Raw genomic sequence first — 14,918 nt, 5'->3', positions numbered from 1 at the left:
ATGATAAACCCACATCAAAAAAGGATGAGGTCACATTCTTAAAGGATGCTGCACAAGCATGAGGGCAAATTTACAAGGGGCAGCACAGCAAGAGGGTTACATGGTATGTTTTGGTTACAAAAATCGTTCAGGATAAAAGTAGACATTACATCAAGCAAGTTGAGGCTGCAGGGCTGGCCTCAAGAGAAAGCTTTGGTACATGACTGGAAGTTATGACTGGTTTTATTAATGCATATTAGTGGTCGAGAAAGTACGATCAAGTTTTACCTTTAACAAACCTTTGAGTGTTGGGATGCAATCCAACAAAATAAAGGATTATAACTTTAATTTTTGAAACAGGATCAAAACCACAACTATAAATGTACCAGATTAAAGACATTGAATGCTATGCAAGAAAAGGCAGCAGCAACCAAAGACAATAAGCAATAGACATTATGAAGTTTTGCTTAGCACAGAAAATCCAATAATAATCCTCTGAGCTTTGAACTATGGTATCTCTCTATGCAAATAAACTACAATATAGGATTTGGCCTCCGGTCTGTTGTTATCATAATAATCTCAGACCTTCTTCAGAATTCATCCTTGGACTGCACAGATCTGCTCCTTCAACAACTTTCATTAATTCCAGTCAAGGAGTCCTGGGTGATGTGGTTGGCAAATATTAGATTTCTCCTAGTTCTTTTATGTGTTTGCTCATTCATCCATTCATTCTTTCATTCAGTTTTTGATCTAAAAATTCATTCATTTACATATTGATGATTGATTAAATTAAGTTTCATTTTTCACCTCTACTGTTTCATTTATCCCAAAATTCAGTAGTTACTTTGCCTTCTTGGTGAAGAAACGCACATAGTTCTGACCATAGATGCTGAATTATAGTTTATTCTCTCGATAAAAATGATTACTGAAACACTTACAAACTGACAGTAAACATCATTTTTTTTTTCTGAAGTTGTCCAACAGTTAGTGCGATAGACTGAAAGAATAATAAAGTTATTACAAAATGATTAATTAATGTACATAAATTCAAAGGCTGATGGCTCTATCTGGTCACTGATCACCATATAACAAAATTAAACCGTTAAATTCGATTCCAGCCTAACTCTTGTTTGGATGGTTTCCGCTTGTTCTCAGGCTCATACCAGTGTTTCGTTTCATATTAAAAAAACAACAACAACAACATTTGAGAAAATAACTCTCTGATCATTCTACGATAAAATTTCAACTTCCATTTTGAAGATCAGGTAAAATTCCTGCACAGCCCCATCCTATATTATGCATTCAGTTCTTGGATAGAGAAAACAATAACAAAAACAATACATTGCCATTGGGAAAACAGATTGTTTTACAATAGTATGGGGCTGTGCGGAAATTTTTCTAAGATCAGCTTCTAATGATGTTGGTGATTGTCTCTTTGGGGGGTGGGAAGGGGGTACCATTTTCCTTTCCTATGGTATTAAAGGTTGGGAACCTTTCATTGGGCCTTATAGGCCATAAACTTGCGTTAACCAATCAGAATCTGAATTTTTTTTCAGGTCTCATTTCAACTATTAGTTGAGTAGTGTTCATAGTTGCGATGATCGCTTATATCTCATTTCTTCATGTCACAGCAGTGCATATATATGATTTCATATAATTCCAGTCATCATTCACCATTCTGAAGGTTTATTTGAATCCAACATTATGACCAGCTCCCAGTTGGCTTCTTAGCTCAGTTGGTAGAGTGCTGCACCGGTATCGTAGAGGTCATGGGTTTAAATCCCGTACGGGCCTGAATTTTTTCAGGCCTCGTTTCAACTACTAGTTCAGTAGTGTTCATAGCTGCGAGGACCGCGCATATCTCAGATTATACGTTTTTGTCCAAGGCATTCTGGCATTTGTACGCGTGTCATATCAGCGTTCAACAGAGCTTTAATTAGTACTACACATATGATACGACCAGAACAGAACAACAACTCACTAACCAATGACCACAGTGAAGCCTGATGTTCCACACTCAGCGTTCAGTGAGAGGAAGAACTGAAGTTAGACTCAGAAGATTAAACGTCAGAGCAGGCAGCGAGCACAAGCTTTGTTTACCTTAGCTTAACAGTAGTAGTTAAGGGGCTCCTCTGGCTAGTAACCAATCACAGAGCAGTATTTTGTACCATGTGACGCAAATGGAGCAATCAGAAGCCTGAATTTGGGTTAGTACTCAGATTGTGAAAAATTAGCGGCCCTAGTCGGAAATGATGTGACTCGAGTCAGGGAAAAGATGTCACGTAAGAAGAGAAGTCACGCCCGTACGGGATTTGAACCTCAGCGATGACCTCTGCGATACCGATGCAGCGCTCTATCCGTACGCTCTACCCGTACGCTCAACGCGCACGCTCTACTCGTACGCTCTACCCGCAAGGGGCTTAATTTTTTCAGGTTTTATTTCAACTAATAGTTCAGTAGTGTTCATAACTGTCAGGATCGATTCTATATTCGTTTTTTAAACCGCAGTGCACACATATGATTTTCGTCTGTTTACAGCCATTATTCACCACTTCGAAGGTTTATTTAGATAATGACCAGCTCCCAGTTGGCCCGTTAGCTCTGTTGGTTGAGCGCTGCACCGGTATTGCAGAGGTCATGGGTTCAAATCCCGTACGGGCCTGAATTTTTTTCAGGCCTCATTTCAACTACTAGTTCAGTAGTGTTCATAACTGCGAGGATCGATTCAGTATTCGATAATGTAACCTGTTATGTTTGATATAATATCATAAATATGTTGTTTTGGATTGTTTAGATGTTTTATATTGTTTCTTTTTAATAAATCTTAAATGGCTCTTTACAGATATTTCGCAAAAGACCGCACATGGCACCTTTCTCTCAGTGGCATAATTCAGGACAAATATCTTCGTACTGAAGTAAAACAGAAAAGATTTGCTATAAGTTGAACACTTTATGGAAGTATAAAAGGCAAGACCTGAAGTACAGATAACACCTTTGTATACAACTGGACAATTAAGATGGAATTCAGGGGGAGGACATCAAGAATCCAATTAGAGAATCTCCAGAGAGCACAGAAGAAAAACTCAGCTACATGTCTCTGATGAGGACCGAAATGATGTGCTTCAAATTAAGCTTAATCGTTTTAAGGGAAATTTTTTCCGCAAAGAAGAAATTTTTTCTCTTAGTCTTCAATTAAGTGTATGAATGAATTCAAACTGGATATAGAAACTGATCAGGAACTTTTATTGTGGAAGATCATGGTCATGAAGTTTATGTTCACTCACTGTACGTTTTCCTTTGCGTATTTGCCCATCATTTCCATCATTGTTATTGTACATGAAACTGTGCTACTGCTCTGACCATGGCATTGCATGGGTGTTAACATTGCACTTCGTTTTACTTAAGTTATGGATCTAAGTTTTAGTTTCTTGCTGCGAAAGCAAGAAATAATCTGACCATTTTCATAATTGTGTCCTCACTTTAACAATATTTGTTTATTCGAAAATAATGTATCTTCTTGAATGGCTTTTATTGAAGTAGTTTTATGTGATTATTCTAATGTTCTGAATAAGAATATTTTTAACACCGGATAGGTTTCATGGAAACAATGTCATCAATCAATCAATCAATCAATTAATCAATTTATTTAACGTGGTCAGAACGCTTAGCTAAAAGCTAGTTTACAGGTACGCCACGAAATAAAAAGAGAAAAGGAAATTATAAAGCCTTATGAAGGTATATAAATTTAAATAAATTAAGATTAAGAACTAGCTAATATTAAAATATAAGAATTTAACAATGTAGTCACCAAGTAAAATGTATAAAATGTAATCATTAAAAACAGTAAATATAATCTAGGATAGATCCTCATGCCCATGGATTCCTCTGCAAAACGTCTTGTACTAGGGTAGGACATTTTGTAGCTTTAGAATGTTTTCAGTCCCTGTTGGTGTTCCTTGATGACACTGAATAAGTTGTAGTATGACCAAGCATGTTTCCATATGAAGGAGACATGTTGTTTCTCCGCTCTGCTGTGTAGGTAATAGGTTCAATAGCTGACTCATCATTCTGTTTGTACATTTCCTCTTGACTCTGGCCCAGAGTGGGTTTCAATTGGCGCTTTCATAATCTACCTTGAGGCTCGGCGTTCGATTGCAGCGTCTCGGAAAAGTGGAGAGAAGGCGTTCACTGGTCAAATCAGAAATGGAACAGGAAGGAGTGGATGCGGCCGTAGAGGTACGTTAAGAGCGTCCCACTTCTTTTCTGCTTCAAGAAGCTTTTATTCAAAGCAACCCTCTCATTTACACGGTTTCGCGGTGGAAGTACGCTACGATTTCATTCCTCTTTTCGCCCATGGGCTGAAACCGTTTGTTATTTGGACGATTCACCAATGAAGTAGCAGTGTCACTGAAAAGAAAATTTTTTTCTTTCGCACAGATGCATAGTTAGAACGTACCGAAATGAAACCTGGGGGCATGGTCGTCCGCCAAGAAAGCAAAATAATACGAATGAAAGTTATTGAGACTGAGAAAAAAGAAGAAGCTATTGTATTTTCCTAATCAAATAACTGTCTGAAATTGTACCAATGTAAATCACAAGTTCCAATCGAAAACAGTCAGTTTAGTTAACTCACTGTGGATTGGCCTTCGGACGTCATGTTGAATATATTATTGTTGCCTAAGTAACGTCACGTGAACGTGAATCTGAGCAGCGATTGGTTACAGTTTTGTCTTGGTCTGGGTTATCAAATTTGATAACTATCCCGGACTGTCTCATTTAAGCAGTTACGTTTGACAGTTCTACCAATTTTGACCAGTTTTACAATTAAGTTTGACAGTTCTACCATCTAGGCAGATAAGGGACCATAACGGTTGGTTTATGGTATGATTTTGGCAGCTTACTTTAAAAGTCACATTCCCTACTCTCTCTCTCTCCCACTCCCATACCCTTCCCCCCCCCCCTCCTCTCTAACCAAGACCCGCTCTTATATTGCCACCCCATGGTAATTGTTAATGACAAGAATTCACCGATGGTATCTTTTGTTTCACAGATAAGAGTGAGGCACAACGATGATTAAAATTTTTCCAACGATTCTACAAAATGGGGCTCTTTTTTAGACAAACATAGTCAAGTCTGACAGCTCTACCAACTTGGCAGATAACGCAAATTAAGTAAAATTCGACGGGGCAATATATAAAGATTGTTTTACTTGTTTTAATTTGTCTCTCTTAATATTTAAATCCTCTGGAAGTAATTTGGAAGCATATTGACTGTCATAACTCACAAGGCGGTTATTAATCTCTACAACTAAGTGTCGTGGGTGTGAAGGGACTTTACGTTCATCTAAGAGTTGATTGCTTCTGAAATAACAACACCCCGACCGGGAAGTGAGTAATGACTTTTTAATTCCAGGTCTACGAAGACAATATTTTTATGGCTTAAAAAAAAATTACGAGTGCGCATTATAATCAACGTCAAAGCTATATATTTCGGTAAACGAGAGAGTCATTCTGAGCGGAAGTCGTCTATGGACGACTGTTAGTTGCCGTTTTGTTCAGACTAAATTAATTACGACCACTCGGTGCTCCAAGAAGCCGAATAAGTTTAGTAAGTTTTATAAGGCATGAAACAGTTCCCCTTCATGTTGCGCCAGTAAATGCCCGTTTTACAATTATTTCCACGTCACAGCTCAAAATTTACGAAAGGAAACTTCAACCGCTATTTCTTTTGTAATTTTTTTTTCTGTGTGTGTGTTTTGAGATATAAGACTTTTGGTCAGTTGTGAATCTTGTTTGCTAAAAATAACTACTTATGCATTTCCTCGGAAATTTTCCACTAAGATTTTCAACTTTATTATCATTATAACTTTACTTTTAATTTTCCGTAGGAAGACTTAATGGGTCGGTTCTTTAAAAGAGAAATAAAAAAGCCGAGCTTTATTCAATTGCTCCGGATAAAAAGAAGAATTGACAATTTACGAAATTGTTTATTTCACAGAAAAGCGTATTGTTTTAAAAACCAGCAAGTCGCGTCAAAAATGCTTTTTGTCGATCTCATAAACCACTCAAACGCGACGTAAAGTTGACACAATGACCTATTCGTAATGAAATATCGGAAGATCTTGACAAATTTAATATCCACACTGAGATGGCTTCCCAATTAAGTGCACGGAACAATACCTGACAAGTTATCTTGTTTTCTTTATTCCGTGTTGCGGGAAAGATATCGCTACCACACCCCAAAAACGATTCCACCGGCAATATTCATGCCTATAATTAGAGGGCAGAGAGATTTCCTCAACAGATCTACACCTGATATGCCCTGATATGTCTAAAATAATACTTAATAACAATAATTCTACTATATCAGCAATGTCAAGTTTCGCTAGATTCTTGTAACACAAAATTTCAGAAAGTAACTTAGTATTTAATCAATCAATTTTCCTTCGTTGTTTATTAACGCAAAACTTACAAAACCTTTCTTTACTTTTAGGGAATCTAAGATGTCAATGCTTTTTCGTTTTGGATTGTTCAAGTTTCGTTGAAAGAATTGCTTACAACTTGTTTAGTAATATTACACATAAGTTATTTACCCGCATTAAGAAACAAGACTTTCCGGCATTACCAAGAGCATGATATTAAATTTTGATATTAATTTGAGTCATTCGAAGTCAGTAGCGCATTTTTTTGTAAACCTTTTAATGAACAAGCTCGCCGAAATCTAGATTTTATTAATGCAAGTTACAAAATAATATCAAATTTGACAGCTTCAACCTTATTCGTAACTCGTCGGAAGAATAGATTCAGAAACAATCCAATTTGAATTTTCCACTGAGATGCATTCTAAAACTCGCTAGGGCCTTTTTCTTTTCTTTTCTTTTTTCTTAGAACAACAGAAAATCGCAACAAGATCTTTCAGTTCTCATGTAAATTTTGCATCGTCATTAACAGGAATATCAAAATTTTGGCCAGCGATCTTTATTTAATACGCAATATATCAAAGCAAGAATTTCACCCTTCAAAGATATTTTCGATTGAACGACAGTGTTTAATAAAAGTTATTTCTCCCTCGGTCCTAAGAGTGTGTTGTACGAGTTAAGAAACCGCCCTAAAGGAAACAAAATGATTGATCAGCGAATAAACAAAACACACAAGCCCCAGCCTTATACAAAGGAAAAACAGAATTCTCACTGTGAAAAATCCGCAAACTATGTATTTGTTGGATTACAATAACGTCACACTGGTCGGCTCCAATTTCCACATCAAAGGACCGACTGTAAGCACTTTTTCACGTTGAAGTCATTAAATCGACGTTTTCTGTCCCTAATGCGAATGGAATAAGCCATTTGAGCACCATTAAGTTTGTAAATAAACCGACTAAAGGCAAAAATGACTACACCAGGTGAAAAAAAGCTGATATAAAGCCTGCCGGATTTTAGTTCTATCACCACTGAAGACACCTGCTAAAAATTTTCAAATTACTCGCCATTTATATTGTTTACGGTATTGATGTTTTGCGTATAATTTCCGGCTTTGAACAGGTCTTGTTTTCCTCAGTAATGTTTTGCTTTCATTTTGTTCACAAAGTTTATATTCTTTTGTCGGTCGTGTTTGGCAAAGACAAAGGCGGCCAAATTATTTATGTATGAGTAGTTTTGCTCGAGGCTTTGTCAGATCTTATTCTCGTATTAACTGTTCGTTAACGCTTAGGTGAAATTAAACCTGCAAACTCAAAATCGAATAAATTGGGTTCGCTACGTGTGTCTTTTTCTTCTGAATCGAATCCAAGCAGAAAAAAAAAATCGCCACAGTCCTCTTCACAGCCATGTGTAAGAAAAAAAAATAATAAAACACAGACAGAGAGTTTTATTCAATGAACTATAACACAAATTAATATTGGTGTAATTTGAAGTCTAAGCAAACAGAACCCATTCAAATCTTGAAGAAAAGGAACTTGAATATTTAACTTCGACCAAAAATTCAATTCATTTGCGATCTCCTTTTGTGCCGCAAAATACTGAAAGATTAAAAATTTGTTTTTTGAAGGACCAGTGAATTTTCGCATTGTGCTGAAGGTAAAAATCTTAGTTCAAAATCAGGTCTTCCTCTTGATCAACATTTTTCTTAAAAAGTTTTTGATCGGTAATTTCGCGTTGTTTTGAAACGTCAAGCCGACAAAACCAGTTGGAATCAATAAATACAAACCATATTATTCAGCAAAATGAGTTTTTTATTATATTGGAAGTGAAAAGTACTTCCCTTCTGTTTTTCTAAATATTCTTTACAATTTTACATAGAGGATTTAGTGTTGCGGCGAACGATTTGTAACTCGTTGCGGAGAAATGATTATTGTTTAAAACATGCTTTTTTCGGAAGCCTGGTCTTCCGAAATAAATACGTTATTACAAGATGACAGTCAAGTAAAAAGCGGCTTACCGAGGTCGTTCATTGTAATTTTCCCATACCTTTGATCAGGTCATAAATGCATTTATTAATTTTCTTTTGGGGCCCGTAGAGCGACATTTCATCTTTCGACCTCGCTAACTTTTATTCAATATTTCAATTGCCTATCTCGTAGGAAAAGTGCGTGAGAGACATTTTGCAAAGCTTGTGCGGACATCAAACGAAACGGGAGGATAATTTGAGGCGATGAATAATTCTCTCATGGAATAAACATCTTAAGGTGCATCAAGTCGATATCTTTTTGAGCTGATTTTGCCAGTATTTTATCGTTTTGCAACAGGAAAATCCTTTGATTTCGGTGCTAAGAACACCAGATGTGACAGCATAGTTTTCTTTGACACATGAATAAATTTATATAGAACTTCAAATTTTCCTTTTAAAACATATTTTGCTATTAATTATATTTGCAATTTAAAGTCGCCGCAGACATTTAAAACTAACAACGGTATTATTTCTTATTCTTCTTGAGGTACTTTGGATTAAAATTTTTATAGTTTTGCTTAAGTTTCCAGAGCTTCAAATGAAGCCTCATATACCTTATAATCTTAGTCCGAAGGACGCATATTTAGTATTTAATAATTGCGAGGGGCTGCTGTCATTTTTAAGCACTAATTTCAACATAAATATTCTTCCATGCGGAAAACTGAATTTTTAAATAAAGTTACTTTTCTTTATCATTTCTCGGACTCTCTGCTATCAAATCGCCACCGGTCTTTATATCCTCTATTATTTCGGTACCACCTTCGCCATCTTTATTTTTATTCAAAACCAAGGCCTGAGGCCTAGTTAACGAAGCACTGATCCTCGCAGAGTCAAACAGAAATGAAATTGGAAAGTTCTCTTTACTTCTTCCCGTGTCTAAAGCGTAAGGGACGTTCCCTGAGGACGTGTTTATAAAATGGGCTTTAGAGAGGGTTGAAATTGGGGTAAAAGCAGACTTTGGGCTTCCTACGAAAGTCTCGTTGCTGCGGATGTATTTGAAACTGTCTGGGCGAAGAGCTGGGTGATGGTATTCTCTGACGGCGTCTTGCGGCAAGCGCGTCCAAGGATTCGGTACTCCCATAAAAACGCTGGCTGCTTCACTTTTATAGCGCGCGAAAACTTCTTCGATTGCTTGTCCCAAATCGCCGCCACATGAGTGTAAAATTAGTTGTAAGACACTAACTTTGATCTTCGGGAAAATTCGTATTAACAGTTCGATCGCCGACGGACGTCGCTGACCCGCGAAATGCATGGAAGGTTTTTCGGACGGTTCGTACTCACTTGAGTAGCGACAGCGTTTTTCTTGCGCTTCCCTGAGGAGAGTTGCTTGGTTGAATCCATGATTCATATCAGTGCCAACCTCGCTTGGAGACTTTCTTTTCAGTCCTATGCAGATGCAACAGAAGAGATAGTTTGATTCAGTTGATGTGTAACAAGTTCAATGCTGAAAGAATTGTTAAGTTTTGTGTTAAACCGACAATCAAAGGTGGGTTAACGAATACGGTTAAGGTTCCCACGAACCTAGATAATATTTATTGCCCAAAATTCATAAGTTTAAGGACAATATAAACGCTTCTGATGGAAAACTGTAACATCTTAATAATTTAGACGCACGTTTAAGCGGTTGGAAAGGTGTACTTCTTGGCTAATTCTACTCCTCTTGAAAAGTTCAAATTTTCCCGAGCAGTTGCGACTAGTTTCTTTAAAGCTGCGCTGCATCGCTCTAATCTGTCTCGAATTTGAGAATCGAAGAAAACCTTCTGTTCAAAATTAATCTTAAACGTCTAAGAATCTAGACATTTTTATCGCAAAAATGATTCAAATTGTTACTTTTTCTGTCGAAAAATATGACGCCAATAGCATTTTCCTTAATGCGGTCGTAAATAGGAAAAACTAGCGTATAGAATTTCTATAATTTCCTTAAAATCTACAAGAGTTGTAGAAACGACAACAACTTGGCTCTTAATTGGGCCATTGTCGAACGTAAATATATGTTCCCCAATTTACAATGTTTCTTTCCATTCCAGGAGAATGATTTAAACAGGAAAACTGAGCCGAATTCTAAAAGGTCTTGGTACTCCAGGACACTTGGCTGGTCCTAAAAGAGCGCTTCTCAAATTTACTGCGTAATTTGTCAAGATTAGTCTACAGTGTTGAATTTCGTTGCATTTTTATCGCCTCTAGACAGCGAAAATGATATTTTAATATCTTTTTAACGTGAAACTAAGCAGCAAAATATTGCTTCATTTGGATAGAGTGCATGATACAAATAAATCGCCCATTTTGAAATTATAGCAAAGACCCTTTCAAAACAGTTACTTGCAACATTGGCAAATGGCAGAGGAGGAAATTGAAAGAATTGCTTGTTTCCAAAACTAATATATTTTTAAAAGTTAAAATAAGTTTGCAATACCAAAACAAGCTAGAATTGGCTTGCGGGCGGAATTCAGGGGGGAAATTTTAATTTTCTTTTCCTAATTGAATGGCTAAAGAGCAAAATTCTGCCTGCCAAACTCAGCAGGGATTAAGATCGCCTTGAAATGAACGAGAATCACATAAAACGGCCGTCGAGCAGGTGTGTGTGCTGCTTTTCAAGTATTATTCAGACCAAATTTAGTAATTTTTTTAGTCTCGCTGATCAACGCAACTGGATACCCCACAAAAGATAAGAAAATTTTAATGAGGGCCTGTTCAAAATTAAACTAGAAAGATACAGAAAAGAAAAACGTTCATACTTTATCGATTTTGGATAGCGCTAATCTTTTCGCAACTGTCAACTGTAGTGTCAGAGTTTGAAGTCAAAACAGCACAATAACAAAACATATATTATCTATGAAAACTTCATTCAAAGCATAAGCTACTTTGAAGGCCGACATCTATTTAGCACCAGACTGGATGTCGTTTTTTGCGGCGTTTTGGATAAATACTTTGCCGTAATCCTATAGTTGGGCTTTGAATCAACAGCCCGACCGCGAATGTGTCTTTTAAAAGGCTTTATCATCATTGTGATGAATTCAAGCATGACCCGTCTTATTTAAATACAAATATGATTCTTTGAGAATCTTTCAGTAATTAAATAAAAATTATCAGAATGGTGAATTGTTGCACCTTGCAAATGATGAGGCAAAACGCCCGTAAAAGGTCTGAAAGCCGAGCAGGTACACTCAGTGTGTCCATCCTTGTGCGAAGATCCAATAAAGGCAGTATGCTGGTGATCTGAAAACAAAAGTATTATTTCACAATGAGGATATAGCGCTCTCTGGCAGAATTTTGGTGTTTAACTTTATAGTGATGAATAGAGTGTCGTGTCATTTATCCTCAGACGCTGTAAAATATTATTCTTCATCTTGTTATTAGGTGAATGTTTCCAAAATAATTGTCCAGAGGAAATTAAAGTGTATCCATTCACTGTTTTCTCTCGTGGTTGTTATGGGAAAAACAAACTTCGTAGTTCGGTATTTTTTTTTGCAAATTTCCTTATCTATGCAAATTTTCTACCAGCATATAGGCTTTCCTTGTGACCGTGTTTTTTTTTTTAAAAGAATTATGAGATATGGATGAAATGTGCCTGTTTCCGCCCTCTTCACGCAATTTTTCATCCTTAAAATGATAAAGCATTCTTTTAGAAGCTTAAGGGTGCCACGTTTCGTTTCCTTTTCTTCAAAAGCAACTGAAATTAAAACCGCATTTCCTCGTAAGAAATAACATTGATACAAAAAATGATGTAATTTACAGTGTATCTCATGGTTTTAGCCCAATCTTCACTCGCCGGGTTTTCTATTGAATTGTCATGCCAGAAATTATAAATACATATCTATATTTTTGTAAAACAATGGCAAGTTTCAGCATGACAACTTAAAATTCACCTGCAAATGCCGTATTCGTGACAGGAATCGGTTCGGGGCAAATTTCTCTCACAGGGGACGAGGCTTCTTTCTTTATCTCTGCAAAATAATAATGAAAAACAAAAACATACTTTCCTCTTTCGATAAGTAACACATGGCCTACTTGGATGCGAGCGAAATGGCTCGAAATTTATCTCTCACTCATTAACAAGAACCAGAAAATGAAACAAATTGTAGTGTGTTTATAGAAGTTGCTAGGCCGTTTGGAATCGTTCCAAAGGCAGACATGAAATTACCCAAAAATCATTGGAGTGTGGAATTTTCTATAATGGCTGATTTCCTTCAATTATTGGATTAGTTTTTGATTTAGTCTTTTTATCTCTGCCTTTTTGTGAGGTCTGCTATCTTTTATTTTAGTTTTAATCAGCCCACGTCGGTAACATATGGTGACTGCTTGATGGATAATTCAAACGAAAAACCACAGAATGAAACACCTTGAAATGGTGTATCAAAGCCTTAATGATAATACATCGATTTGAAGTTGTCGCGACAACTTCAAATCATACACCGAGCTCTGGCTTGCACTTAGCAAAATTTACAAGCTGAGGAAAGTTTTTAAGAAAATCAACAATTTCGATTCGGTTTTCTAAGGAAGTAAGTAGAGTTGCGCGTGATTACATAGGCGAAAAAGTGATGTTATTAAAACTGTGCTCATTAAGGGCTTTTGTGCTCTTTCAAGTTGAAACTTTTTGCTACAAACTTAGGTGCAGTCAATTGTACAAGAAAGCGCACAGGTTGTGGTTATGTTTTTTTTTTTATTTCATTTAAGCGTGAAAGAAGTTGCTAGATGTCTTTGAAGCCGTTAAAAACAATTTCAAGAAGCCTTAGACTGAGTAGAAAACTTCAATTTTCAAGACATTTTCCATCCGCAATTGCGCTTTTTTTCTTTACTTAATTGCTTGTTTGAGATCAGAAGGTTGCTTAAAGCAAATTCGTTTGTTAAGTGATAAAAAGATATTTCAAATGTTTTTACCTGGTTCGGCGCTAGTTGAAGTCGGAGAAGGACTTCGCGGCGAAGGACTCTGATTGTTGCTACCGCCAACTCTAGTCAAAGCCGTGAACACATCTCCCGGGGGTAGCGGGCTGCGCTGTTCCTGCATCTGCTGACGGCGTAGTGCTACCTGAGCTGCGAGAACGCGCTGTCGTTCCGCAATCAGAAGACATTTTGGGCACATGCAGTCCCTCCATCGGCAGAATCCCTTGTGGCCCTTCAAGATAGAATCGAAGCCGTGGTTCCGACAGCGCGCGCACTTTGGAGTGCGTTTTTTCTCGGCTTCTTTACTGATCGGGCTATTTCGTTCGCTACTAGTTGTAGTAACGTTGCTTGTTAAACTGCCGCTTTGGGAAGAATAACTCATTGTGCCTCTCCGCTTACTGACTGTTGTTTTTTCGTTGTGCACACAGCGTATCGCCTGGTTATGAACCCCGTTGAAGACCAAGTCGCTTGTGTTGTGAGATATCGTATCGATATACAAGTTGGAATGTAAAGTTGATACTGTTTTATATAGACGCGGCCACAAGAGCTCGTCGCCAAAGAAAAACGCAACTGTAAGCGTGATTGGTCGCTCACAGAGATTCATGTCACTTACGGAGCTAATGAGCCGAAAGATCCTTTTGTTAAAAACGTCCGTTTATTGGTCAAGTATTGTCGTGCGGGGGGACACCTGCGCCGTTGGTTTTTAAAGCGGTGGTCATTTCAGTGTATGCGTTGAAGACAGCAGGTGAAGTCCGACTCAAAAAAAAGAAAACTTTATCCGTAAACACTGGCAAACAAAAGCCGTAAAAGGGAGCGACATAAAAAAATTGAGATCCCCTCCAAAAACACAATCCAGTCGCCTGTTAAGTTTCAACTTAATAAGATCAAAAGAGCAAGGCTCCCCTTTGAAAAGGCATGAAAATAAAAGTAATCGACAGAGTATTTCGTAATGTATCGAGAGCACGCAACGGAATATAATGTATGGGGAGGTTTTATTAATCAGATTGCCTCTTATCTTAGAGCAACAACAATTTTAACAACAAATCAAGAGGTCGAATATCGTTGATTACTTACTAGAGGTGTTTTGAACTTGGCATGTCGCTATTTCCTCAAATTTTCCCCCGTGATATGTTCTTTAATCTCTTAATCAATGAACATACGCGCCTTTTAAGTGTAATTAAAACTTCGGGGTGATTTCAGACGTCGTGGAGTTTGTTTTATCATATAAATTCCCTTTTCACAAAAAGGAAGTCCCTTTGAGAGTTAGTCTTGTATTAAAACTCGCTTCCTGTCCAAAGTGAATTAATAATTCATTTTCGCCTTCCTTATGGCACCTTGAAGCGAATTCAAATTGCTTTATAATTTCATAAGGGAAATAATTGCACTCTCATTATAACACTTAAGCATTCGAAAATAAACAGAGCAAACAACGTTTGAAGTTCTTTGAATCACATTTGAAAAAATGAACTTTCCTCTTTAATGCATATGCTTGGACTTGTGTGTACTTTTTCCCGTCCGGTTTTGCTGCGTTTTATTCTCCGATCAAACATAAACTTCTTGGTTTAATTTCAAAAGAATAACAAAACAGGAGAGGACTGATAAACTCAAATAAAC

General features: G+C 37.1%; 1 protein-coding gene and 1 long non-coding RNA gene across 4 annotated transcripts in view; one reads left to right on the top strand and one right to left on the bottom strand.

Moving 5' to 3' along the window:
* The window catches only part of LOC113670439 (uncharacterized), a 9,203-nt gene extending 2,593 nt beyond the window's left edge, over nt 1–6,610 (top strand). The window contains exons 2-3 of one of the 3 annotated variants that reach the window (XR_016181423.1): nt 4,081–4,215; nt 5,030–5,194. This is a non-coding gene — a long non-coding RNA (uncharacterized LOC113670439). Of the gene's footprint in view, nt 1–2,821; nt 3,830–4,080; nt 4,216–5,029; nt 5,195–6,471 lie in introns of those variants that run through there. The other 2 variants (XR_016181425.1, XR_016181424.1) reach the window with 2 other exon arrangements.
* Nucleotides 6,611–8,193: 1,583 nt separating this feature from the next.
* LOC113670438 (doublesex- and mab-3-related transcription factor 3) lies at nt 8,194–13,918 on the bottom strand. The gene is made up of 4 exons (XM_027186580.2): nt 13,302–13,918; nt 12,290–12,367; nt 11,532–11,639; nt 8,194–9,809 (listed from the first exon to the last, which is right to left on the bottom strand). The coding sequence occupies exons 1-4, from the start codon at nt 13,906–13,908 to the stop codon at nt 9,103–9,105; spliced, it is 1,500 nt and encodes a 499-aa protein (XP_027042381.2). The 5' UTR covers nt 13,909–13,918; the 3' UTR covers nt 8,194–9,102.
* Nucleotides 13,919–14,918: the final 1,000 nt, after the last annotated feature.

Source organism: Pocillopora damicornis, chromosome 11 (assembly GCF_964200805.1).
Source record: "Pocillopora damicornis chromosome 11, jaPocDami1.2, whole genome shotgun sequence".
In the NCBI taxonomy this organism is placed as follows: domain Eukaryota; kingdom Metazoa; phylum Cnidaria; class Anthozoa; order Scleractinia; family Pocilloporidae; genus Pocillopora; species Pocillopora damicornis.
This window is presented reverse-complemented; position numbering and strand designations above follow the sequence as displayed.